At 35.6% G+C, this 25,987-nt stretch overlaps 2 protein-coding genes across 6 annotated transcripts in view; one reads left to right on the forward strand and one right to left on the reverse strand.

The window, feature by feature from the left end:
* The window catches only part of GFRA1 (GDNF family receptor alpha 1), a 258,834-nt gene that overhangs the window by 161,013 nt on the left and 71,834 nt on the right, over positions 1 to 25,987 (reverse strand). The gene's annotated exons all lie outside the window — the stretch shown is intronic.
* On the forward strand, positions 8,100 to 25,331 carry CCDC172 (coiled-coil domain containing 172). 4 transcript variants are annotated; one of them, XM_084526812.1, is made up of 8 exons: positions 8,100 to 8,661; positions 8,884 to 8,969; positions 12,000 to 12,116; positions 13,599 to 13,764; positions 15,787 to 15,888; positions 16,842 to 16,944; positions 24,220 to 24,307; positions 25,144 to 25,331. In XM_084526812.1, the coding sequence occupies exons 1-8, from the start codon at positions 8,583 to 8,585 to the stop codon at positions 25,174 to 25,176; spliced, it is 774 nt and encodes a 257-aa protein (XP_084382938.1). In that variant the 5' UTR covers positions 8,100 to 8,582; the 3' UTR covers positions 25,177 to 25,331. The 4 variants fall into 4 exon arrangements, with proteins under 4 accessions (XP_084382938.1, XP_084382939.1, XP_084382941.1 ...); XM_084526815.1 differs by having other exon boundaries at positions 8,217 to 8,319; XM_084526814.1 differs by lacking the exon at positions 8,100 to 8,661 and adding an exon at positions 8,748 to 8,774.

The raw sequence follows: 25,987 nt of genomic DNA on the forward strand, positions 1-25,987 counted from the left end.
CCATTTCATCCTAGTAAGCAGGCTACGTTTAGCTGCTAGCTCACGTACGGGAACTTCCATTACTCTGTCTTCATTCTCTTTAAGTATCTTTTTATTATTCTTAGGCACCACATTATCCCCACTGAAAAGTGAGACAATGCATTCATTTGCTATTTCAATCATTCCTAGATTGCTGGTAATCTCCATTTCATTTCTGGGATTCTGTGGTTCCTTACTTCTTACTTTTGTGCTCCCTTTTACTAATGTGTCTCAAGAACCATTTTGTACTTGGTTTAATTGCACGAGCCAACTCAGTGAGGTTCTTGGCCGTGCTCATAATTCTGTATCACTCTTCAGAAGATCCATTATGAACTAGGAAAGGAGGCAGAGGTTGATACTGAGCACACTGACACTTTGCTATCCCTTATTTCCCTCGGTGCTCCCCAGGCAAGTGCCTTGATGCATAATTAACTAACTTCAATGAGTACGGAATATTGGCCACAATACAGACAGAATTGACTAAATATTTAGGTATGCTCATGCTAATAAGGTCTCATCATTTTCAGCTTACAGATTTGCAGGCACTCATCAAAGATATTTCTGAATTGCTGGAGTCTGTCTTAAAGAATTCATGGAGGAACTGGGAAGTTCCCAGAGAAATACGACAGGCTAGACTTAGTGTTTCCCTTTACTGCTTGGTATAATTTTACACCGTACAGATTGAGTTTTGAGAGAGGTACTAGGACAGATTGTTAAACAATTAAACTGCAGATACTTGGAAGACAAACAGGCAAATACAAAACACCAGTAAGCCTTGGTTTGTCACAAACAAAGCATGTCACGCTATTGTAACTTCCCTCCCTGATATGCCAGCTGGCCAGATGGATGAATCTGCTGCAGTAAATGTGTTGCACCTGAACTTTGATAAAGGATTTTGATATCAGCACTGGGTTTTAACACTTCCTTATATCACATTCTCATAAGTAAACTATTTCCTAAATCCGAATTGTTCAAAAATAGAGGAGCATACTTGGGAAAGAATCATCTCATACCTATTTTCTTCTATCTGTTGCAAACAGGCTAGGTTGTCCTTTGATCTGAGCCAGTGTAATTATGATCATGATCTTCCATGTGGCCTACAGTCCTTGCTATTATTACAGTGCACAGCTGATCAAAAAACTTGCTCTCAGTGAATAGTTTCCAATGACTGACTCTCCGGGGCTTCACAAAAGGGATCACACAGGAGCATGAGCCATGTGCAGTCCTATTCAGTGTTTTTATTAACATCTTGGAAGATAGAGTAGCGAGCGTGCTAATGAAATGTGTGCAGCTCAGTGTATAGTCTTCAGGAGGGGATGGAGAAGGAGAAGAAAGTGTTTCAGAGGAAAGAAAATTCAGAATACCGTGACAAGTGGGAAGGGTGGTGTGGAATATTCACTACAGGCAAGAGCAACATGATACATTTATTGGCAACGGGTCTAACCCTCGCATGCATTAAGGAATGTCTGCCCAGCAGAAATGGGACTAACAACGCCAGAAATGCAGAATATGAGAAAAGAAACAAGACACCAAGAACAAACTGAGGCAGAAGGGGTGGTGGAATCGGGTGCAGTTAGTTGAAAGAAAAAACAGGCCAGGGAGAGCCAGGCAGGACAGCCATCTCATGGGGCTTCCCACAGGTACTGCTGATGGTTCCCTGGCCCCGACTGCACTTGGTCAGCCCCAGCTGAGGAGTTAAAAGGATGATGCCCTGCTATGCTTTGCAGCCCTCCATAGTCAACTCTTAAATCACCTACCGAGGGTGGCTTTACTGGATTATTTGTAAAAATAAAATTACAAATATAAATGCGTGTATATCAGACTCTTCATCATTAAGTCCTTTGATTAAATAACTTTTTTTCTTCCTTAAAAAAAAAAAATTCCCATGCTGGTAGATCTAAAAGCATTCACAAACAGCGATTGCTTCTGAACTGATATTTAGGCTGTTTCCTTCTTTTAGCAATGAGAGATGAGGGTTAAAAATGCATTGTGTATCAACAGAAGCACAATTATGATTTTTGTAGAAATGAAGAGGGAAAGGCCAAAACTTAGGTGAAAACATGTGAAAACCCTGCGTGTTATTCACTCTCTTCTATAACCTTTGCAGACTCAACTATAGGTACCACTTCTCTATTCAAAGAACTGATTTGCTGAAGGCATTAAATATTGTGATTGAATTCTCAAAATAGCAAAAAGGATACTTATTTCAAGGAAGCAACATTCTTTTTCTATCTATTCTAATTCACTTTCCTTCTGTTATTTTCTTTCAATAAGCTTTGAAAAGACAAACCCACAAGAATTATTGACATGCATTTCACATATATGTTTTTATTATTCTGGCTGTGCACTGAGTCCTGGCATACATATGCAAACGTGTGCCTTGAAGCATTTCAAAATTCCGGTATTAAAGACAGATAATCTCCCAGCAGCATCAGTGGGAAGGAATATGGAAGGGATAGAAACATAACCATAGGTGCTTTTTTATATGTCATCTTTAAAAAAAGATGAAATCACAGCATAACATCCCTATCAATAGGCAGTTATTTACTATTGTTAAGTCTTCACTAAATATGTTTTTCTGCCCACAAAGGGCTGAAAATATGGGAAATAGAGGGTACAGTATTACAGAGATTTCTTTTTTAACTTGGATTTACAAAGCAGCTTTTAAAACCTGAAGGTAGCACAGACCTTTTCCACAACAGTTTGGAGGAAAGAAGTATTCTGAAAACCATTCAGATTGTTTTGAAGGAGTGAGGACAACAGCTTTTGTCTGAATAAATAATTAGAATTGGGACCCTTCCTACAAAACAGTTTGTCACAGAAAAATACCATATGGCCCAATTTTGCTGAGAGGTTTTAAGAGATCATGCAGTTTCAGTAGTTGTGCTAAGAGAAAGTTTTCGGATTCAGAATATATATTTTGGTCAAACTGAGATTCCCATTCCTCAAATAGGATTTTTTTTCCATGGTTTGGGCACTTGCATGGAATTGGTATAGTCTGTACCAGGCCCTTAATGCTGCCCGACTCAGGTCAGTAGTATGTATCCATGTCTTCCAAATGTGTAAGGAAACTGCCATATTTATAAACAGGAGCATGATAGATGGAACCATAAAATTAATATTATGAAAATAATTAGCATAGAGGTCTAGAAGTATAATGGACATCTCCTGGTTTTGCATGGTAATTATTTCCAGCATACAGACAAACTCAGTTGGCTTTAATGGATACAGCAAAGGTCTAACAGTTATCTAACCTAGCATTAAATACTTCTCCTGTTATGAATAAGGATAATAAAGTGGTTTTGGTCATCTATACTTTTTTTTTCCCTACATTTGCAGTATTAAGTAGAAACAAAACTTAAAGAACCAAAATAAACATCTTGAAGTCTCCTGAAATAGAAGGAACAAAGAAATAATGACAGCTGCTCTTCTAATAATTTATCAGCATTGTATGTGAGTTTCTGAGATCAATGTAAGTGAGAAAAAAAAAAAAAGGATTAATTTTACTTTCATGAATTAACTGTAAAATAATTATTTTTCTATGCTTCAGTGTCCATTAAGATTCTTCTCTGTTTAAGGTAAAATTTATGCAACAAAAAGAGATAAACCAATGTCCTGGTATTTTCTGGTAATAGGAAACATACCATACCAAATCGATTAAACATGAAGGATTTTCAACAGATTGATTACTGTACTTCAGCTCAAGATTACATAACTTGCATGAAAGCCCAAGTCCTCAAAATGTTAGTTTTTTGTTTGTTTGTTTGTTTTTCACACCCCTGTATTGAGAAGATTTAACAGCACCCATCTTCTTATAGGACATTACAACATAATGGATAATTTACTTACAGTTTTGCAAAAAAATCCCCAGTCTCTTTCATACATGGAAGACACAAATAATTAAAAGTATTTTTTTCACTGTTGTAGCTTTCCCCGCGCCTACTCAATGATAAGTAATATTTATGCAAATGGCAGTTTTCCAAGGAAAACAAAATAAGAAAATTTTGTATGACAATGTATAACCAAGGCATTATTTTGCATTGCAGTGCGCACTCCAGATCTGAAAAGTTCTTTCTCCATTACAAAAGTTACTATCATTATGCCAAGCTAAATAAGAGCTCTGATAAATGTTTCAAAATGAGAGCCTAATTTGTCACTTATCCAAATACTACAGAAGAGCAGAGTAAAAAAGTTCCAAGATAATCGTCTGTCAGCAGAACAGACAACTGAACTAGACTCCAAAACACCGCAGAGGAGCAATGTGGATACCTGTGTAACATGTGCTGTGTTATTGCAACTGAAGACAATAGAAAGCTTAGATTTAAAAATACAAAAAAGTAATCTCTGCTTTTGTTACCCAAGGGATCCTCGAAGCCTTTCCAGATGGAATTATACAAACTCTTGGATATAAGACTCAAATGGAGATATCATAATGCAAATAGCAGGCTCTCTCCTTGTAAAGAACATCTGTTGTGAAGTTGTTTACATTCCTAACAAAATGGAAGAGAGTTTAGTGAATTCTCCATTGCAACCAGACACATTAGGAGGAGTACAAATTTGCTTCTTAAAGTGGTTTTTAATAAATTATAAATACACATGACTTTTCCCTAATTCACAATTTTGTCACCTGAAAAAAAAAAAAAAAAAGAAAACAAATAGAAACTCTGGGCACAGATAGATATGCTGTTTGCATATAGCTTATTAAGGATTTACTTCTATGTTTTCCCATCTTTTTTCTTATATGGATTTTTGTAGTTTCCTCCCTGTTACAAGCAGGAAACAGGGTGTGCATTCATGAGTCCCTTTCTGAGGAGTCCACTAGAAATGGAGAGCTTCCAGCCGGTGGCTTGGTGGTTTGCTCTCACTCTTTCAGAGATAATGACTAGGCTGTGTTTAATCTGCATTCATCAGGGATTTGAGAGGCAATAAATTATAGGTTATTAGTGCACTTTAATATTCTTCTCTGCTGTCCTGCTCCAGGTTTTCAGAAATAGCTGAAGTTTTTATTTCGGTTTTTATTATCATTAGGAACTCATATTTAAGCAGAGATCACTGAGTTCCTGTTCTGCTGCCCCATGCTCCTTGCATCCTGCTGAGCCTGGGAAGGAAGCAGGTGATGGAAGAAGCAAAACAGCTCCAGGCTCCCCTGCCATGCAATGGGTGATCAGTGGGAGGGGGGAACAAAAAAAAAAAATAAAATGTTTTTTGCATTAAAACCTCTTTACTACATTTTACTATTATTACTTATTACATTAAAATGCCTTGCTGTGCTTTAACAATGATGCTTTAAATAGTAGAGCTAAAGCTTTGATTTTAAAAGGCACCTTATCAAATTAATTTCAAATATTGGCTATTTTTTATGTTACTTTTGCTAAATAATTACTGGGTTTCTCACTATTAGTGGTCCCCCTCCATCAGCACTGCTGCTCAACACCACGCTCCAAGTGGTTACTGCTCTTTCTTTAATACATAGATATGTAATTTCCAGTAAAGGATAGCTCAGACTTCAGCCCTGAACACAAAATGATAGGTGTGGATTTATGCTACAGAATAACTTATTTTTTCCTTCATGTAGGGTGGAAAAAAAGTTAGGGCATAAATCGGTGGCAAACAGAAAGGTGACCACGATCAAAGAAAAAACAAAAAAGATGTAGCTTGTGAAGCAGGTTTGTTATAAATACAACAGTTCAAAATCAGAGTCATTTGTATATGGTAAAAGTAATATTGATAATGTTAAAAACATTAAATGATTTGTAACTACTATCATGTCATTTTGAGCTTCCACTATGTATTTTTTTTTACTGTGAAGACTATATTGTATTATCTATAACCTGCAACTGCTTTACTTTTGCTTCTTTCATCTTTGGCTTTCAGAAAAACAATTTTTGAAATAATCTAAGAATGAAGAATTTAGAAATAAATTACACTGAAATACTTTTATACTGAGTTGAAATTGCAAACAAAATCTTTCCTTCTTTCTACACAAACTAGAGAAGAAACTAATAGAAGAAACTTACTATTAGCACAGCAGACTGATTACAAAGGGCAATTACGAATTTTGAAGTACACTAGAAAGACATGACCTGATTACAGCACAGTGATTAAGATACAGATATAGATTAAGATTAGGACATACTGATATGACCAGAAGAGTAAAATTAAAGTCACCTTTCTAACAGCTAGCAATTTATAAAAGATGTTATACTTTGCAGAAGTGGGAGTCAAGCAAAAGTAATTCACATTTTACTTTTATTTAGAAATATTTGGGGTCGTAACATCTCATCTATTTCCACAAGAGCTAGGTAACTACACACCTTTGAAGTAATGGCCCTTATCCTGATTCTGAAAGCACTTGTACTTTTCACATGCATGGTTTGCTTTCTACGATCCTGAACTGATGAGTTATTTACATGTAAAATCAAGCACATATCTGTAGGAGTCAAAAGCTATCAAGCTTAATTTCAGACTTATCCCACTTTGTATTTTTTTCAGTCTCTGAAGGAATCTTTTACAGAACTGTTAATCATGCTGAATGGTCATTCTCAGACAGTGAGAAGTATAGTTGGAGCCAGACTCTTCTTTCTAGGGTGAGCAGTTCCCTTGCCATAATTAGAGACATTGAAGCACCCTCCAAGAAAAAAACAGTCGTTTCTTTAATAAGTGACACTGAACACTACCCCAGCCTAGAGCAGCTTTTTCAGTTTGAAACACAAAAGCAGTCAAGTCTCAAAAACTTCAAAGAATGCTTTTCATTTTCTTTTCTCCTTGATCCACTGATAGAGCAGTTCATTTTCTTGAATTTTGTAAAATGACTTTTTCACTCATCAGACCTGTGTAACAAATCACTGTCTCAATCACCAAATGTTCCCGCTTGACTCATCCGCTTTTGCTTTGGCCTTTGGGTAGGAAGCTTCACTTCTGAAACATTTTCTAAATTCACTTTTGTGAACTCTTCTCCTTCAGTTGCACTTTGCTCCATTTTAAAAAATAATTGCATTTCCTGCAACATAATGTGCTCGTTTCAGGTTTTTAAATTTCATCAGAACTCACATTTTCTTTCTTACATAGAGCAATGTCTTCTCTTTAAAAGCACCATTTTATAGCATACTACCAGCTATAACACGATGCTTTTTAAGTAATAAATGCTATAACATAACATTTTTACAGAATTCTCAGTTTCATTCTACAAAATAAGAACAGCTTTTTCACTACCAAGGCATCTGTACTCACATGTATATTGCTTTGCTTTTTGTGGTCAAAGATCTTCTAATTTCTGAACTTTGCTGCTGCAGTCTATTCTGACAGTAGCTCCTCTGAGGAAAACTCTTAAACAAAACAAGATTGTCAATAATCCTAATCTTTCTCAATGTTGAAAAGGCTGGAAGGGTATCGAGCTCCTTTCCTCCAGGCTTTCTCTACCTCAAAGCAAATAGGCCAACTTTGCATAGGTACGCCCTGTAGGGAATGCAGTTAGTTCTTTTCAAGACATAGGAACAAATCTTGCAATAAGAATTATATTTTCAACTAGCTTTTTACATTTGCAGGTATTCCATTACGTAATGTACAAACCAAAAAGCAGCGCAATAATCTCATCTGCAAGACTGCTCCAAAAGACTGTACAGCAGGTTAGACTCAGATCCTTATGTACAAAGCCCAGCTGGGATAGAAACTCTGTCCTGCCACGTTAACAGTGACGCAGCTGAGTTGAGCCTGATCACGGAAAATTCATTTTGATGTAGTCAGCTTTACTGTCTTCTTGGGGATTGTATGACAATTGCAGATTTTAGCCTACTTCCCTAACTGCTAAGGTTAGGCATCAATCTTCAAAACACAAATAAATATGAACAGCTACATTATTAAAAATGGATGATGAACACTCCACAGAAAAAAAAAAAAAAAAAAAAAAAAGGGGGATGGAAAAAAAAAAAAATCAAACCAGCTTTTGAAAAACACAAGAACAATATAAATCATTTGGCCCCAGAGAAATAAAGTCAGAGCTGTTTGATCAAAACTCCCCAAACCCTGGGTCAGAATCAACGTTTCACAAATGCACTCAAGTTTGACAAGATTTAGCCAGTCAGATGCCTTTAGAATAGCCAAATATCTCCTATGTCCTGCCCCCTGCTCTGTTGCTTCTGTGCCTGCTTTTTTCCTATTTGCTGCCTGGGCTCCCTCAGCACTTGCTGTGCTCTCCCCGACCCAGCTCTTCACGTTTCCATCTGCCCAGGGTTCACCCTCACCCCTGCACTTTCCACAGCCCCTCCTCACTTCTTCTGCTACGGCTGGGTCCTGTCTTTGGAGGTGACTTCTCTTCGCGGTCTGGAGTTTCTTTCCAGACCCTTGGAGGAGCCATCCCCAGGGAGGCCAAAGCCAAAGGGCAGAGACGAGGCCTGGCAGGGCCCAGGGCTGAGCCGTGAGGGAAGGGCTGTGGCTTGGCCCATCCTCAGCTTCCCTCAGGACATCCATGTCTTTCAGCAACCAGCCCTCCACAAGGCAGTGAGCCCTGGAGAGCCCTCACACACCTGAAAACTTGCTCACACACACACAAAAAAAAAAAGTCAGAAATGAACCTGGATGCTTTGTTCCAGCAAATCCAGCTCACAGAGAAGCAGGCAGGGGAAAAGAGGCGCCTCATCCAACAAGGTCAGCCCCGTGGCTGACATCTTGTGGGTAGAGCAGCTACGCTGACCACGCTAAATGGCCTCTCCATTTTCCAGAGGATCCTAGGAAAAGCAGAGTGCCCCCGCCACGCTGTTGTGAGGGGAGCGTTGGCAAAAGCTTGGCAGGCAGCCAGCCTGGCTGCTGCTTGCCAGAGGCATGTTTTTATGTAACCACATGTGTTTACGGGTTTTTGTTGTGTTGCAGCTAAATTCGACATAAACCGAAGCCATGAGAAAATTAACCAAATGAAAGAAGAGCTGAGCACGGCAAAAATAACATTAGAAACTAAGGTAAGCAGGCATATTTATAGTACACATTATAATGAAATACATTATGTTTACAAGCATATGATCTATTCTTTTCAGAAATAGATTCATAAACATTTTCAAGGCATATGCTTCACCTAGTGAGTGAGAGAGCATTGAGAAAACTTACAGCATGTGTTTCTGTAGTGATCATTGCCAGAAAATGTATGTATTTCATGAGGGCAAAGGTATGTCTATGGCTTTCCTCTCACAAATGCCAGCCTTCAGACTGACCTCTGGATGTGTTCAGGGACTTTCTCACCTCAAGGCTAGACACATTTCCAGATAATACTTCCAAAATCTGGAATCACTGAAGACAGCAAATGAAGTCATCCCTGCTCCCCGGGAAAAGAGCTGGGCAGGGAGCAGATTAACTGTTGAAGCATGGCGTGAGCAGCCCAGACTGAACACTCTTGGAGGTTGTTACAGCACTTGCTCTTTTACCATATGCATTCATTCAGGGGTCTGGAAACCATTCCTATTTTGTTCCCTGCCACTCCTTAAAGTTGTTATTTATTTCACAGAGAATATATGGAAAAATTCATTGTGTTTACTTCACAGGATCTTGAGTCATATACAAAGGATTCCTGGGTTCACAGTTATACCAGGCCTTAGAGTTTTGCTAGGGACACTGAAGACAGGAAAGTTTCCAAATCTCTTTGGTGCTTTTAAGATTTTATTATGCTTTCCATTTATCCAAATGGAAGACATAGATTTAGATTTAAACTTTCAATTTTGCAGAACTTCTTCACCGTTAATACCTGTCAGTACAAGTGATTTAAAAATCCATTTGCTTGTGCCTGAAAGTGAAGTCTAAATATCATCCTTGTGCTCTTAAGTATCTGCATTGGTGGAATGTGTATGCACGACAAGAAAGCTTATGGAGTCTCCTTTGAAGTTAAAACTGTTGTGTCCTGTCATTTAAATAAACAGCTTCACGAACCTTTGGGAAATTACTTCACCTAGATGCAAAATTAAATGTTTTGGGCATGATTGTCATCTTTCCAAAAACAGGCTCTTTTGTCTTTTTTTGAAGGCTATATACTATGTATAGTAAATACCAACATTACTGTGATGGGGTCAGGAAAAAAAAAACTGAACAAATATACAAATATTTACTGTTATAAATTGTAAACCTTGCAAGCAGTTAGTCACATGTTTGCATTTATGCATGCAACAATCTCAGAGCCCAAAATAACTTTTAAATAGTAATTTATTTACTATTTAAATTTATTTAAATTTATCACAGATGGCTGGGTGTTGTTTGTTAGATAAAGTCCTTTGTAGTCTTCCTCCTACATTTATTTATGAACATCACTAGTTTATGTTTATAGTACTAATTTGTTATTGATGCATTGTGATTTACAATCACGGTTTCTGCGGTAGGTATAGAATGTCCCAGGAGCACAGCTATTATTGTAAATGGCTAATGGGAAGAGCTGAAGAATTATTCCTAATTAAATCTTAAGTGCTTTACCCATCAGGATTAATAATATTCTAACTGGTGTCCACAAAAGTATATTTTACTTGCCTGTTTATTCTGACATTGATTCATTTATATATAGGACGTGATACAGAAAGTAAGTGGAATGGAAAAATGCATTGCAATCAGACCCTATTTTGGTTCAAAGATTATAGAGATATTTAAATTATTTAAAGTAATTTATTTTTCAGTACAGGAATTAAGTTTACATATGTCTAGAATAGTTTACGTAATTCAAATAACATTAAGCATTGCTGTTCAGCTAACGCTGTTTAATTTGTCCCAAATAACAAATAACTGTGCTTTATAAGCATAGATATCCAAGCATATGCATGCACAAGAGCTTATACCTGAGCAAGCAGATGAGACTGAATTTAAAAGTGTTTTGACAACTATTTCACAGAGACTGCCTGTGGTCAACCAAAGGTTCCCAGGAAATGCTATTTATTTCCCCTGTTCTGTAAAATCAGTTAGCATGTAATTACAACCTGAATTATAGCATTTTTCCTTTCATGGCTGAATGATTTCTTCAAAAAAAATCTATTGCTAATATATAGATTAAGTAGGCATCTTACAGATGGAGAAACTACACTGCAGTTAGTTATGTTCAATAATATAATTACAGTGCTATAAGATCATCTACTCTCTTTGAATTAAGATGCAAAATAAATATTGCTAAGGCAAGCAGCTCCTTGACGCTTATCATGCCAAACATATTAGGGATGAGAAAAAAGTCTGGTCCTTTCCTTTCTGATTGTCTCGTGCTAGTCTTAGGACATTTGATTCCATTATCGTCCTCCTTTTGATAACAGAGGCACTTCATCTGTACCCTCTCCAAATCATCTATATTATTTGTATCTTCTATCAGATAAATTGACATTTAAAATTAATAAAACTATAATTAAAGCTATATGCAAACTAGAAGTATAGGTGGTGGGAGTGGGGAGGACCTTATGACAAAACTGTCTTTAGACTATCAACAGTCTTACCATTATATTTCTTTAGCTAAGAAAAAATAAAAAAAAAAGAGTTTTGTTCCCCCTTCACCTATGCAATACTAGCATTGCAGAGCTGATGACGTATACAGCCATTCAGGTAACTTCCATCAGAACAATGATGTTGGGCCTCTGACCCTCTGATGTTATTTTCTGCTTTGCTATGAGATGCAACAAGATGGAGGACACTGTACTAAGGCTGAGTAAAAGATTCTATGTGATCAATATTCTTCCTATTTTTAACCTGATAAGGTTTTGCCTAACCTGGATAAACTTAAAAAAATATTATTTTAGATAGAAAGGCCAGCACCAAATCTGTTTTTTAAAGAGAGAATTTTTTTCCAAAGCTTAGTGGTATAATGAAAGATTACTGGGGGGAAGGGGGGGGGGGGGGGGGAAGAGTGCTGCTATGCTTTTTCTAGTCCAGCAGCTACGCCAGCTGTGTTTTAACTGGGCCTAGATCCTTATTTCCAATATGAAAGTATATGAAATAATAAAACAATAACCTTATTTCATAACTTTGTTTTCTCTTGGAAGGTTCAGCATCTGTCTGAAAAAATGTTCTTCTTAGAAATTCTGAAGAAACATGAAGACAGCTTAGAGAAACAGAAAACTGAACTTACTAATCAAAAAAGCATTCTTCATAAAAACTTTGTATGTTTCCAGCTTCAGCATTCAAACAGCTTGTTTGTACTGTATGAGTGTATTCAGCTTTAAATTTGAAAATATGGAAGAATTAATGTTATAAATCTGAATAATCCAATGTTATTATTATTATTTTTGACTCTAGCATACATACAAATGTAAACATGGCTAAATTCCCACTTTGAATTTTAAATTTAGTCCTCGGCTTAATGATCAAAGGTAACGTGTGCTGCCTTTTATCGACAAAGCTGATTTAGCGTTCTTAACTTCAGTTTCTAATTTCTGATATGACTGAATTCCAATTCTGACATATGAACTACTTTGTAAAAGTAGGAAAATCACACCTTAGTTTGGACTTCCTCAACCACAATAAAGCAGATTGAGAAGTATCAAAGGAAAATCTGAGGGAGGCCAATAGAATGTTTTAGGAATCACGACATTCCGCACAATCTCTTTGAGGCCACAATCAGCCAAGTCTTAAAAGGCAGCTACTTGCAACATACAGACAGTAATCTTTTTAATTTACTGTCATGCTAACCTGAATATTGTCTTCCTCTTTCTTCATTGTGGATCCTTGAGTCTTTAGATGCTAAGTAAATCCATGCATGAATACTCTTCTCTGCATATGTATTTGTACTTCATATCAACAGAGCTGAATTTTCAATATTCATTATGAATCAGCATTATCACCACTAAACCCTTAAGCAAATAATCATTTTAATTAAGTAATACTACTTCAGCATCCAAAGTATTCCCTATCTTAAATAGAGGAGAAAAAAGAAAAAGAAAAAGAAATAATATAAATATCATCACAGATATCATAGTAAGATTATTCAGTTAAAAGGCAAAAAAATTACTATCCTCTGAAGAAGCGTGAAATTTATTTAATTGCAATCAGTCAGGTTTGATATATAGATTCTTTCTTTCTTCCTGTACGTAAGGTTATTTCTTTTAATTTAGTCCATTAAGATTTTTTTGAGGAATTTATTATTACCCTTGCCTTTAGATTTTTTCTTTTTCCCCAGAAAATGAAAGTGTCTGCCTATCAATTATAGCTTTCATAGTAGGTATCAATGGTGATGAAGCGAGTCTGCCTTCTGCACAGGAATAGACAACACCTTTAATTAATTTAATAACAATCTAAAAAAGAATAGCCATAGTATGCTACTGACTTTAAACAGAACTTGCTACTAATTTCAATAATGAGTTGAACTCAAAAACAGCTGACACAAGTCTGTAACACAATCTGGTGATTTTAAAAATGTTTTTCTATGAAGAATATAACCTCCACTTTGTCAGGAAAAAAAAAATACGACAGCAGACAAAATGATAGAGCTGTAGACCATTTTCATGTTCTCATAAGTCAGGAAAATAAATACATAGCGTGTGTAAAGTTTAAGGATAAATGATAAGTAGGTTTCCCTCTGCTTAGCTTAACAAATACTTTATTTTTTTCATCTGAATACTCGGTTTTCCCTTTCGTTTTTTCAGACAGATGCGAAGAGAAAAATGACTGAAGAGGAAGATAATTTTGCTAGGGAAATAACAGAGTTTAACAATGAATATGGACTAACAAGTAATAGAGATCTTCTGATTAAAAAAAGAGCCAAGACTGAAATAAATGATTTAGAGAACGAGGCATCTCTGTTAAAAAATGGTAAGTCCTATATTAAATGATTTCATCTTGGATTACCAGAGAATACAAATCAATAAAATATAGGTGTGCAAAATAATAATTTCAATCACATTCTCCTGCTGTCTGGAACTACCTCTTAGCACTAAAGTGAAAGAGAGTGGTCTGACATACCATGTTACACAAAGATTATTAAAGCCTTTTCTACTCTCCAACCTCTTCAGTCATTTCAAACCGTAAGCATAAGGACCAAAATCATAAGGAGAAGCAGATCTGTAAAAGTTGCTCCCAATGTCTAATGTCAGCTAGCACGGAACGGCACTGCCATACATAGCATACTATGTTAGGTTTGCAATGATTGTAGTCACCTTTGGTTGAATTTTGTAAATTTTCTTAGTTTCAGAAAATTATGTGCAGAGTTATCTGGTATGACTGGTCTTTTATAGCCAGAGTTTCCCTGAGCTAAAATACAGTATATGAGATTTCCCAGAACAGTGGGTCAGACCAAGAAACAATCCTTCAGCAAGGACACTGGAGTCATCATGGATCACAAGCTAAACACAAGTCAATGACATCAGAATATCGACACCATACTGAGACACAGAAACATAATTCTGACCTCTAAGACATGCAAAACAATCTTCCACTTTATTTAGGGCAGTTAAATTCTTAGCTGGAGTACTGTGTATCTAGTCTTGGATGTTGCATTTCAAGAAAACATGTGGACCTGCTGGAGACAGTCCACATGGGAACAGTGAGAGTGATCAGAGATTTGGAGGATGTAGGGGAAAAAAAGGAAAGAAATTGAACTATTTAAACTATGGAGGAAAAGATTGCTGGAAGATGGGTATCAGTCTTAAAATGTCTAAAGGGTTCTGGAAGAAGGAAAGTGATTCTTGATACCTGTAGTGAACTGAATAAAAAGTAGCAAGCTTAAACAACAGTAAGGAAGCATCTGCTGGCTGTTTGAGAAATTTTTCAAAGAAATAAGAGGAGTGAACAATTGAAACAATCTGCCGTAGGAAATCGTAGATTCTCCATTACCAAATGTCTTTAAAAGCAGGTTTTACAAGCATCTGTCAGAAGTGACAGAGGTATAGCTGATGCTATAGCCTTTAGGGGGAAGAAGGCTCCAGATGACCCCTCAAAGTCTTATCCAGTCTCATGATTCATCAAGTGTCAGCACTTTGTATTCCATGACTTCTGATGTAAAGTTACTGAAATAAAACTGTCTATCAGAGTTTGTATTTGGTTATACTTTCTGTATTTGATAGGTCTCTGATTCTGATCTACAACTGGAGAAAAAAAAAAGTCTGTATTTGGTGGCACCTATTATTTTTAATGATTAATTTATTTGATAGAATTAAATATTCAGACAAATCTGATCAGTCAAATGGTCTCTTGAAGGCTAGATCAGCAGAACATGAAAGATGACTAACCTCTCTAGGTTCAGCTGCTGTCTCAATTACATCCTTTTTAAATTGCACATTTTGAGATACATCTTGTCTGGCTTTCTGACTGCTGCAGCCCTGAGCATACTATCAGCTAAAAGTGAACAGGATAAAATAACTAATAACAAGCAATTTATTTGAGGACATCTGGTTGGGTGGGGAGGGGAGTGGATGACAGTTAATTCCAGATGCTGTCAACATTCTGGTTCAAGCACCCATAACACTAAACAAAATATGTTGTGGTGTTTTCCTTTTAGTCCTGCTGAAAGGTGTTTATTTATGACCTATTCAATAAGTCATCTTCCTTTATAGCTGAAGTAACTCTAAAGCAAAAGATCTGCAATTATTTTTATGCCCAGTCAACAAAACATGTAAACATCTTAAGAACATTAAAAAACATTTCTTTTCACAATGAGGAATACATTATATAACATATTTCCTGTGAACTGGGTTAGATACAACTGATGTTGGTTGTATTTAAGGTTCTTTTTCAATAGATAAAGATGAGTAGAAGTAGTAAAGAGTATTTAAGTTTATATTATGAAGACTAAAACTGCAATGCATTTTAACTTAAAATATATTTTTTTAATTTTAGAAATGGAGGCAATGGAACATAAAAGTGTTCAGTTAAATGCTCTCCAGCTGCAGAAGAATGAATTAAAGCAGGAATTATTTACTCTCCAAAATGAACTCAAAGGTGCTCTTGATAATCACTTGTTGTGGTAATTATTTCTGTCTTGACAAATGATTCTGCAGAATCCTTTCTGTCAAGTTATTTTTCTCAGCAAAAAGAAATCATAGAAATAAGACTTTTTATGGTTTATGTTATGTAATACATCATTTTAAAATATGTTTGTAACAAGTATTGTGGATTTCATTAAGATTTATATTGAATGCCACTGATAGTGAGGCATACAGTTTTGCAGAATCATAACCTATAAATATGAAAAAGAAAATTCTACTTTTGCTAGTAAGACAAATACTTAAATGGAGAATTACATGTTTCAAAGTGAACTTAAAAACAACCTAAGTGTTGTTTAAAAGCCATTTACCTGTAATTAAAGAATGTTACTAAAATTCGAATGTTTACGCAACATGGCTTGGACTGATAGAGGACCAAGCCAAAACTGTCTCTGAGTTCTAAACTCAGCTGTTATTTTTTACTGACATTTGTGTATTAAAGGCAATGCATAAAAAAAGAGATCCACACACAAGGCTGGCAAGAAGGTGTCAAATACACAAGAACCCCAGTAAAAGAAACAACTATTCAAAGAGAACCAGCAAAGGTTCCATTTCATAGGTGATGACAGGCAATAGGAATTATTTTGAAATTTGGGTTAAAAAAATCTAAAAATGGTTTAATTTCCTTTTTTTGCAAATGTATAAGTAACATGTAACAGTAAATGAGCTAGGAAAGACAGGCTATAAATATGGCCACAGATTGTTTGGGAAAGTGAACAAATTTTTCTAAAAGATTGTAGTGTATATATCGATTACAACAGTAAAATAATACATGTTCATTATTCGGGTGCCTTTATCCTACAGGTTCACAGAAAAAAAAAAAAAAAAAAGATAAATTTAGAAAATGCAGACTGTCATTGAATATGCATGATTAATAAAACAATAACGATGTTATAAATGTATGTTTAGACCTTGAGAAATTAATCAAGGAGGCTGAAGGAACAACAAAACATTTAGAAACTGAGAAAGTCCAAGTCACTGAAAAACCTCAGACCGATCCGGAATGTTTAAGGTAAGAGTCTCATGTTAGTAGATTCTTAAATATAATTTTAGGTCTGTAGTTCCAGTTCCAGTAGTAATGACTATTTTTTGTATATTCCTATACAATTCATTGGAAATCAGAAGAACCAATTGTGTTTATTACGGAACACAAATTCCCCTTGTTTATTACAGCCTTTCACCCTTACATACATGCTGCAATGATCTAAAAACTGAAAGCATTTGCAAGGAAGTCACAGTCATACTTGGAGGGTGGGCAAAAGCCTGCTCCATGAGTGGTAGGTTTCTTCAGTCTTTGTAAAAATAGTGGTGGTGGTACAGAGAATATTGAGGAACTACCCATCATGCTGTATGTACTGACTGCCCAAATGATGATGGACTGGATGGGCCACAAAAACCTCTTTAGATCAGGCGTGCTTTGCACTGAACTTAATGCAGATTTATTTTCTCTGCTGTCCCTGCCATCAGTTCTAGTTTGACTTCTAATTAAGCTAGTTTACAACAAAATCTTGAAGATTTAAACAAGACAGAAGACCTTGCACAGTCTCCCTTAATAGTCAATATTGCTCCCCAGGAAGCGAGTAGTCATGACTCATTTGTTGTAGCTTGCTCAAGTGTGACATTCACATTTTCACCATACACAAAAGCATGTAATGGACTTTAACAAAAAAAAAAAAGAAAAAGAAAAAAAAAGTTTCAATGCCAAAAGCCCCCCATCACAAAAGTAACTCTTTTTCTAATTTTATGGTGCTCCATGTGAAAGTGCCTAGGGGTGTTTAAAAATATTTAATAGACAATGCAAATTCCTCTTAGAAGAACTGGTCCAAATTATTCTCTAACAGAAAATATTAGGGAAAACAGAACTTTTGTAACATCACTTTTTTCTCCTATACATTTATTTGTTCTTGACTAAAATAAATATAGTATATTTTTCAGAAATTGTTCAATGAAGAAATAAAATTTAGCAGGGAACTCTGGGCATTTTTCTGAAAGATGATTTGTTAAAGACCAATTTTTTTTTGCTGAATACCAGTTTCTGAAAGAAAAATGATATATCGGCCCTATTACTGACTCTCTACAACCTCTTACATGGCTCTGAGACATAGCCAAAATTCCCTCAACATAAAAATTAATTAGCTTACAATTCTGCATACAGTAGCAAAAACTTTGCATTCAACATATACATATAGGACAGTGTAAATAATAATAACAGTTGCAATTCTGTTGCAGTTGTAAGATAGGCCATAATAATGCACTACTTTACATTATTCATTCCGCCATAATATATTAGGTTTTGTGATACATGAGGTTGTCAGCTTTCTTCTAAATAATACACTTCCCGTGGATTAGTTTACTGCCATAATGCCACTTAATATTCAAATCGTCATAATTAGTTTTCTGTAACAGGTTTCCTGTGTGTAAGTTACAGAAGTAGCAAGCAGCAATACTTTAAATCCCCAGCTCTGCCACTGATTCACTGTGAGATCCCAGGCAAGTCATTCAAGCCCATACATGTCTGTCTTTTTACCTAGTAAAATTAAATCATAGCTCCATGGAACTACAATTTTTTACCTAGGTTGAAGACAAAACGGGATAAAATATGCTGAATTTTAATAACTAGAAAAACAGCAAGTGTCATTTACAGCTAAATCAAGAAGGATGATGAGATCTTTTACTTCATGAAGTGCCTAATTTTGTGGTCAGGATTAACTTACATTATTTGATAATTGCATGTAGTGCAAAATATAAAGTGCTACTGCTACTGTTACTACTATCATGAAAAGCAAACACTCATTATGGTGTAACTATACTGCAGTTTGTTTATATGTTTGCATTTCAGATACTGGACATAATTTATGGCAGATTTGTCTAAATCCTAATTTATCTTGCTCTGGCCTTTGATCTAATATATTTGTGCTTGATAGAGAAAGAAAGCTTTGAACAAGTTAACTCAGCTGCCAGAAGCAGCAGAGCTACGTCACTGCACTTCTGTCAGCACTAATAGATTCTGCTTTTCTGTTGCTTGCTACGCAGGCAATCCTCATTTATCTACTTCTCTATGTCACAGCACTGTGCTGTTTAGAAGTATCCCATATCCCACACCTTTTTATCCTTGTACACCTCTTACCATTTTTATTTTTTTTTTTAACCTATTAATGACTTCATCTGGGCTATTGAATTAAGAAAATGAAAGGTAATTTAAAGTATGTTACAAATAATACAGTATATATAGCCCTTCTGGGAGGACCTAACTGCCCTACAATACTTACAAGGAGGCCATCAAGAAGACCAGATTTTCTAAAGAAGGTTTTCTTTTAATGAAGGCTTCTCCCCCACACCTTCTGTTTCCCCCAAGTCCTCCTTCCCCCATAGAGAATCTATTGCAGGAATATAGTTTTAGTTTTTACTGAAAATCATATATAGTATACATTATACAGAGAGGAATATTTTGACAGAACACAAGCACCGTGGATCAAAAATTCATACTTTTTCTATAAAGCACAAAATTTGATTCTGTCTTTTTTATGATGTAGGAAGCCACAACATTTTTTAAATGGCAAAAATACCAACGTGTTTAATGCTTCCTTAGAACAAACATGAGAGACAGTCAGCATCAATAACCTGATATATGTAGCTCCCAGGCCACCTTCTAAGTCTGTTATTGGATCACATACCTAGTCCCAGCTTAAAAATCAATATCAAAAGTAGCTGGCAAGGCAAGAATCTTCATTACAATTAAGTATATATCTTAAAGTAAATTGCATTTCACCTGAAGAGTGTAGCCAGCTAATTCAAATTACAGCAATTTATCTTTGATCTGAGAAATATGCCCTATACCATATCTGCAGTTTCATAAAATTTCTCCCAAATCCATCAAAGAATTACAAAAGGTTGTGAGAAGCACACACTGTTAATTCCACCAGCTACTGCTATTGCATTTACAAGATTGTTCTAATACTAATAAGGCACTGGAAAAAACTAACTAAACTTTGAATGTTGAGTAAAGATATAGTTATGGATAAGGACTAAAGAAAATTTAATTTATTTTGAGTATGTACGTCTCCAAAAATTAGAGAAAAATATATTATGGTTTATTTTCTTTTATTTTTATGAGATATAGCAGTACTAAAAGGCACACTTTAAATTTAAAGACACATTAAAAATTTTGAGTAAGGAAATGACTGATAGAAATAACAGTAATAGGGCTGAAAAAATACATAAGTAAAAAGAGCTGGAAGAAGGTAACTGCAGTCACAGCTGATTTTGTCCAATTTTTAAAATAATAACTATGGAATAGAAATTGATTTTAAGAAAATAGCATGAAGAACTCTAGTCCTTGCAGAATGAAGTAAATAAAAGAGAGAAGGAAAGTAATTATATACAGGAGGAGAAATGTAATTATATATATTAATATATAATATTATATATTAAGTACTTGTACTTAGGACTTCACTACTAGATACCCGGAAGCAAAGGAGCGGGGCCTTAGCATACTATGTTATCAGAAGATAACTATAAACAATGAAAGCAAATATAGCTGTGGAAAAAAAATAAAAGCAAGAGTTATTTCCCACAAAAACCACATGAGTTGTAACATCGCTGACTCAGCATAACTTAGGTCAAGGCAACCTCAGTTGGAATACTGTGTGGCAACTTTATTTGTAATGCTTCATTTGGAATCTCTCCCCTATTTTTCTTTAACATTATTCCATTTATTTTTATTTGCATTACATAGTTCCAGTTGTTACATAGCCTAGTATATGGTTTGCTTTTGTTAGTTTAATCTTCCTGCTAGTATTTATTATTACTATTTCTGCTCCACTGAGCACATACTCCTTTCTTCAATCAATTGATAATACTATGAAATTCATTGACTTCTTCAGCTGTATCAATAGTATTTTCTGTTTAATAGCAAATCGTAGATTCCCAGCAAAATCTTTCACTCACTTTAGAATCATACACATTAATTTAGTCCCAGACCTGAACTGAGACTGAATGGCCCCAATGCATTAGCTCTGCTTTTCCTTGAGACAGTAAACCAGTCTTTTATTCTTTTCTTCAGTTTATTTAAAGTCTTAAAAACCTTGATAAATGTTTCTCCTGTCCTTGCTGGTAAAGTTCAGGAAAATCAACATAGATACTCTGGAAGTTAGGGAACTTTCAGTTTTGTGTCATAAATTCTATTCCCTGTATACCAGAATCAAGCAATTCTGCTTATAATACCCTAATGTTTTCCCTCGTACATATGGTTAAAAAATAGAATAATGATCATACACAAGTCAGAGGCAAGAAGAACAAGGAAAAAAATATTTTTCTTGTCTCATTGAAACATAAGCAAAAAAGAGTCTGTTCCTTTTGCAACCCCGACAATTACCAGGTTGGATCTGTCTTCCACTTAGACAAAAAAGACCTCTAAAATGCATATTCACAAAACTATTTCTGCTTTGAGACCTCTTTACACAAAAATCATTTTCTTAGAGTGCAAGTTTTGGCTACTAAGTCTTGGTTCAGTAATACGAGCCTGTGGATGACTTTCAGAGGAATCTGTCTGACAATAATATTTTTTTCATCACAGTTCAATTCATAATACCAACAACTATTGATTTCACTATTATTTTTCCAATTTACCTTCTGCATATACAGCTAAAATTCAAGTAGAGTGCATATCAGCCACAAACACCAATGATGTTTAATAGATGTGCTCATTTCAAAGCTGCAAAATCGATCATCTTCAGTGATCTCCATCTTCATCTCTTTGTCAGTTCTAGCATTTGAGAGTAATGTAAAACAGGCCACTGATGGTTGAGTAGTTTTGGGCGAGCTAGCGTCTGAAGAAAAAATCTGATGCTTTTGTCCCACCTACTTGATTTAAATACCAGTAATAAAACATAGCCTTATCTTCAAGAAGGTTTTGCAAACCTCCTTCCACAAACATGGCATTTCCAGCCCATTTAGTCATTAGAGCCCATTCCCTGTGATTCTGCAATATACTAATACAGCGTCAATCCAGTGTAATGAACTTTTTTTTAAAAGATACCTTTGATTGCCCTCTAGAAGATCAAAGTGCTAAAAATAAGAACAAAGGATGTGGAAGATGAAAAAAATAATTTATCTTTTCAGTTTTTGTTGTTGTTGTTTTGTTTTTTAAACAGATTTGCTTTTTATCATAGTTGTAAGGAGAGTATAATTGTCATATTAATCCTTGTTCTGGCAAAAGGCACATCTCTTTCCATTTCCAAAGGTGACAGATAACCTGCCCTACATCTAGACAGTATAGTTCCATGAATAATTGGTTTGCACATTTGATTCGATAGTGAAAAGATGAATATGAGTATCCTGTTTATCTTAAGTGTAAAATAAAAAAGCTAAGTCTGCTTCCAGGTTAAGCATTATTTTGAATAGTTCCATTGTCTCACATTCCTTCTGGTAAAACTTCATCATTTATTCAGTGAGTCAGGCATCTCCAGCGCATTAATTGTGTAGACTGCAGCCTAACAGACAGCCCTTGTTTTGTGAGTATAATATTCCTGGCACATACTTTAATTATCTAGCTTCTAAATAAGAAAGAAGGAAGACCTGAAAGCAAAATCAATTGATTAATGTAAAAATTAAACACCACATTTGAATAAATGACTTCTATCACCACTACCTGATACTATATAAGGAGTTGTCCTTTCGTCACATTTAAAAGTTCTATAAAATATTTTATATAAAATTTAAAAATCCATATCCAAAACTTCACAGAAGCACATCATCGATAGTAATTAATTCACAACCCCAAGACACAAATTAGCTTAGTTTTGTCCTTAGCATACACCTAAACATGGATGGGTATCATTCTTAGTTGACAAGCTGCAAACAGGCTATGCATCAATGTTCCAATGTGGAATACAATGAGAGAACGTTTTCTCAGAGATTAAAAAAAAAAAAAAAAAAAAAAAAAAAAAGCCTGTTAAAGTAAATTCAGCAAAGCAGGGATTTTTTTTTTTTTTTTTTTTTTTTTTTCTTTTTGGTGTGTCCGTGTGTGTGTGTGTTTGTCTTAAATTAGGGTACTAAAATAACAGTAGCAGAGAGCACAGAGAAAAAATGAGGAGGGAAGGCAATGAACTTAACCTGATTTAACCAAGATCAGAAGCTGATCTTAGACCTTGAACTGAGCTTCTCTCAGTGAAAATTTCTCCTGGCCTACAGAGCATTAATCTAAACCAATATAGTCAGTGTTGTGCAAAATTTAGGCCTCTACTTTTAGCAGGACCAATGACTCGAGTATTTCCTGAACGCTGATATTCCCTTTGGAATATCTTTTTCTATAAAGGACTTTTTACCCCCAAAATAAACTATATTTTCTGGTTTTAAAAACACTGGATTTGTGAGCATTGTTTGTAGACAGCGTTAGGTAATCCCCCTGTCTCTTTTCATTCTATGAAAATATTTGGAGAAGAGCTGCAGCGACTCAGTAGCTGCAGCAATTGAGAATAAAAACATTTGGTTTTATTAATTGTTTCCATACTGATAGTAAAATCAGGACCTATTTGTAAAAACTGCTTTATGCCTGCAAGAGACAGAAGCCATAGGGGCTATCATATAAACTTGAAAGAATGGGGAAAACCCAATCCTCTCTTGAATGGGAATAATCCCTATATTAAAAGTAGTCCTCACTGTAGAGAAGTTAGAGAATTTCTGTCTGAGACTATTGGGAAAGCAGTCAGGAAGGGCTGGAGCAGTGGGGAGAGAACAGCAGCAACAGCCAAGGAGCCTGCGGAGGGGCACGGAGCGAGGGCTGCACGAGAACTGCCCCGTGCGGTCAGGCAGAGGCCCCGTCTAATCCGATACTCTGTCCTCGCCAGCAGCTCCGAGTGGATGCCCAAGTAAAGTAAGAACAGGACCATATGGTATTTCCCAACTATCAACACTCAAACTCACATGTTTAAATAAGGAAAATGATGACTAATGAGGCTATAAATCTTTTATGGTTTATAACAGCATAGTCTAGAAATCTGTCTAATGAAGCACTGTTAGTCGAGATATACTGTGTAAAAACCCAAACCGACATTTTTCGAGGTTCCTCACGTTGCCACCACAACTGGCAGTGATGGATGAAATCCAGTGATACTGCGTGAGAGTGGCATACTGACTGCCAACTACAAAACTAGCAAACTTAAGTCCTGATCATGCAAATGGATCAATGAGGGTTGTCTCACATAAGTCAACTTGACGACTGGGTCCAAAGCTGAACAACGTAATCCAAACAGCCGTTCCCTGATTTATTTTTTGTTTTTGAACATAGGCTTAAGAAAGAATTGGAAAATTACAGAGATGATGATTGGGAAAGTATCTACGAGACTCTTCGAACGGAAATTGAAATTCTGCAAATGGTATGCCATTTTCCCTACATATTTTAAGTGTTTGATAATCTTGGTTCTAAATGTGTAATTTAAGATGATTAACAGTGGTTTTAGATAAGCGGGTTTTTCATACTACGTACACAGCCAAACATCCTTGCATTGCAGGTGCACTCGATTCTCATTTGTTTTACCCTATTATTTCCAAATGTCCAGGAATATCATTTCTCATGGAAAAAAAGAAGCACAGAAAAGAATTTAAAGATACATTTTTAGCACAAGACCTATTTGGGAGACTAGCACTAATCATTAATTTCTTGAAAGCTGCAAAAAGAGTAGGCATTTAGGAGATAATTTAATCTTTAATTCCAGCTGTCAGTTAAATGAAAGATGGGAATATTAGAAATAGGGCTATAATAGCATCCTTTATGGAAGTATTTTGTCCACTCACAAGTTCTTCACAAAAAAAATAAAGTGTGTTTTCCTCTAAGTGTCAATCTTAACTTCAAATTTCTTGATTGTCAGTCTGTGAAATAATACAAAGATAAAAAACATTTTGAAGTCCCATTTTTGGAAATTAAGGGTTTTTAAAGGTTCATTTCAGAGCCCCTGATTGAGCTGCATGAAGATGCAGCTGCTACTGTCATCAGTAGCAGAATATCAGTCATGGAAAATTTGTATTACTGACTGTCATGATGATTTTTAAATTTCTTTTGGAGGAATACAACTTTCTTTTACTTCATCCATTAATTTTATTATGCTTGTCAAACTTCAGAAACAAAACAGCATAATGTTTAAAAGCTTCTCTGTATAGAACACAGTGAACTTATTTGACTGGATTTTCTGTAATTCAATTATTTGTTTTCCAGAAGCTATCACAAAAAAAGTCTTCAGACAAGTGAATATGTGGTGTATCATATGAAGTGTCACAGAAGCTAATCTTTGAGAGTTTTAAAACAATTTTATGCAGGCTCTGTCAGCATGCCTTTTGGTGCTGTTTGGTTAAACCACAGTTTGTATCTGCCTTTAATTTACATTAAAATCAAATTTTATTCATTTAAAAGTGTGGGGCTTTTTTTGAGTGTGTTTTATCCTCCCTCAAGTTCAACAGCTATCCATATTTAGTTTCTTCGTTGTTGCCCATGAATGGACAACACAGTCTACTACACGCACAGCCAAGTTCCTATAACACAAGCTTTGTTTTCTATGTACTGTTTTTTAGAATGAACACTTTCCTTTTAAGGTAATGATGCGGTCTCATTTGAGAGGAAGACTAGTGTTATCATCGAGAAATACTTAACGGGACCTGTGGGCTGTTTAGGTTATATCTGACAATGCAATCCCATAATAAACTCTCTGAAACAGCTCAACTCTAGTGATACTGGATGATTGTCCAGAATAGTTTACAAACCCACTGATCAGTAGATGCCTCCAGTTATGGTAAACCATAAGTGAATAATCTTCACTAGTTTTTCTACACCAAGAGCCCTCCAAGCTCCATCATTAACAGAACTGCAAGATATATTTTATTAAGAAGGTAGGAATTGATCTTTTTGGAAACTGACCAAGTTCTGCCTGAGATGTGGAAAGGTGTTTTTTCCCCTCTCATGACACAGCTGCAGTTTAAAGACTGGCAAGGTTTGATCTGCAGCATCAGTATCAAAGAGTATTCTGATCCACCGGGTTAACTAGGATAATTCCAAGAGGTTGGAA

The sequence above is a fragment of the Aythya ferina genome, assembly GCF_964211825.1.
Source record: "Aythya ferina genome assembly, chromosome: 7".
Taxonomy (NCBI): domain Eukaryota; kingdom Metazoa; phylum Chordata; class Aves; order Anseriformes; family Anatidae; genus Aythya; species Aythya ferina.

Coding starts and splice junctions, on each gene's coding strand:
- CCDC172 (XM_084526812.1), top strand. CDS start 8,583: ATGAACCTGGATGCTTTGTTCCAGCAAATCCAGCTCACAGAGAAGCAG. Junction 16,945..24,219: donor ACCGATCCGGAATGTTTAAG/GTAAGAGTCTCA, acceptor TTTTGAACATAG/GCTTAAGAAAGAATTGGAAA. Junction 24,308..25,143: donor AAATTGAAATTCTGCAAATG/GTATGCCATTTT, acceptor TTTGTTTTCCAG/AAGCTATCACAAAAAAAGTC.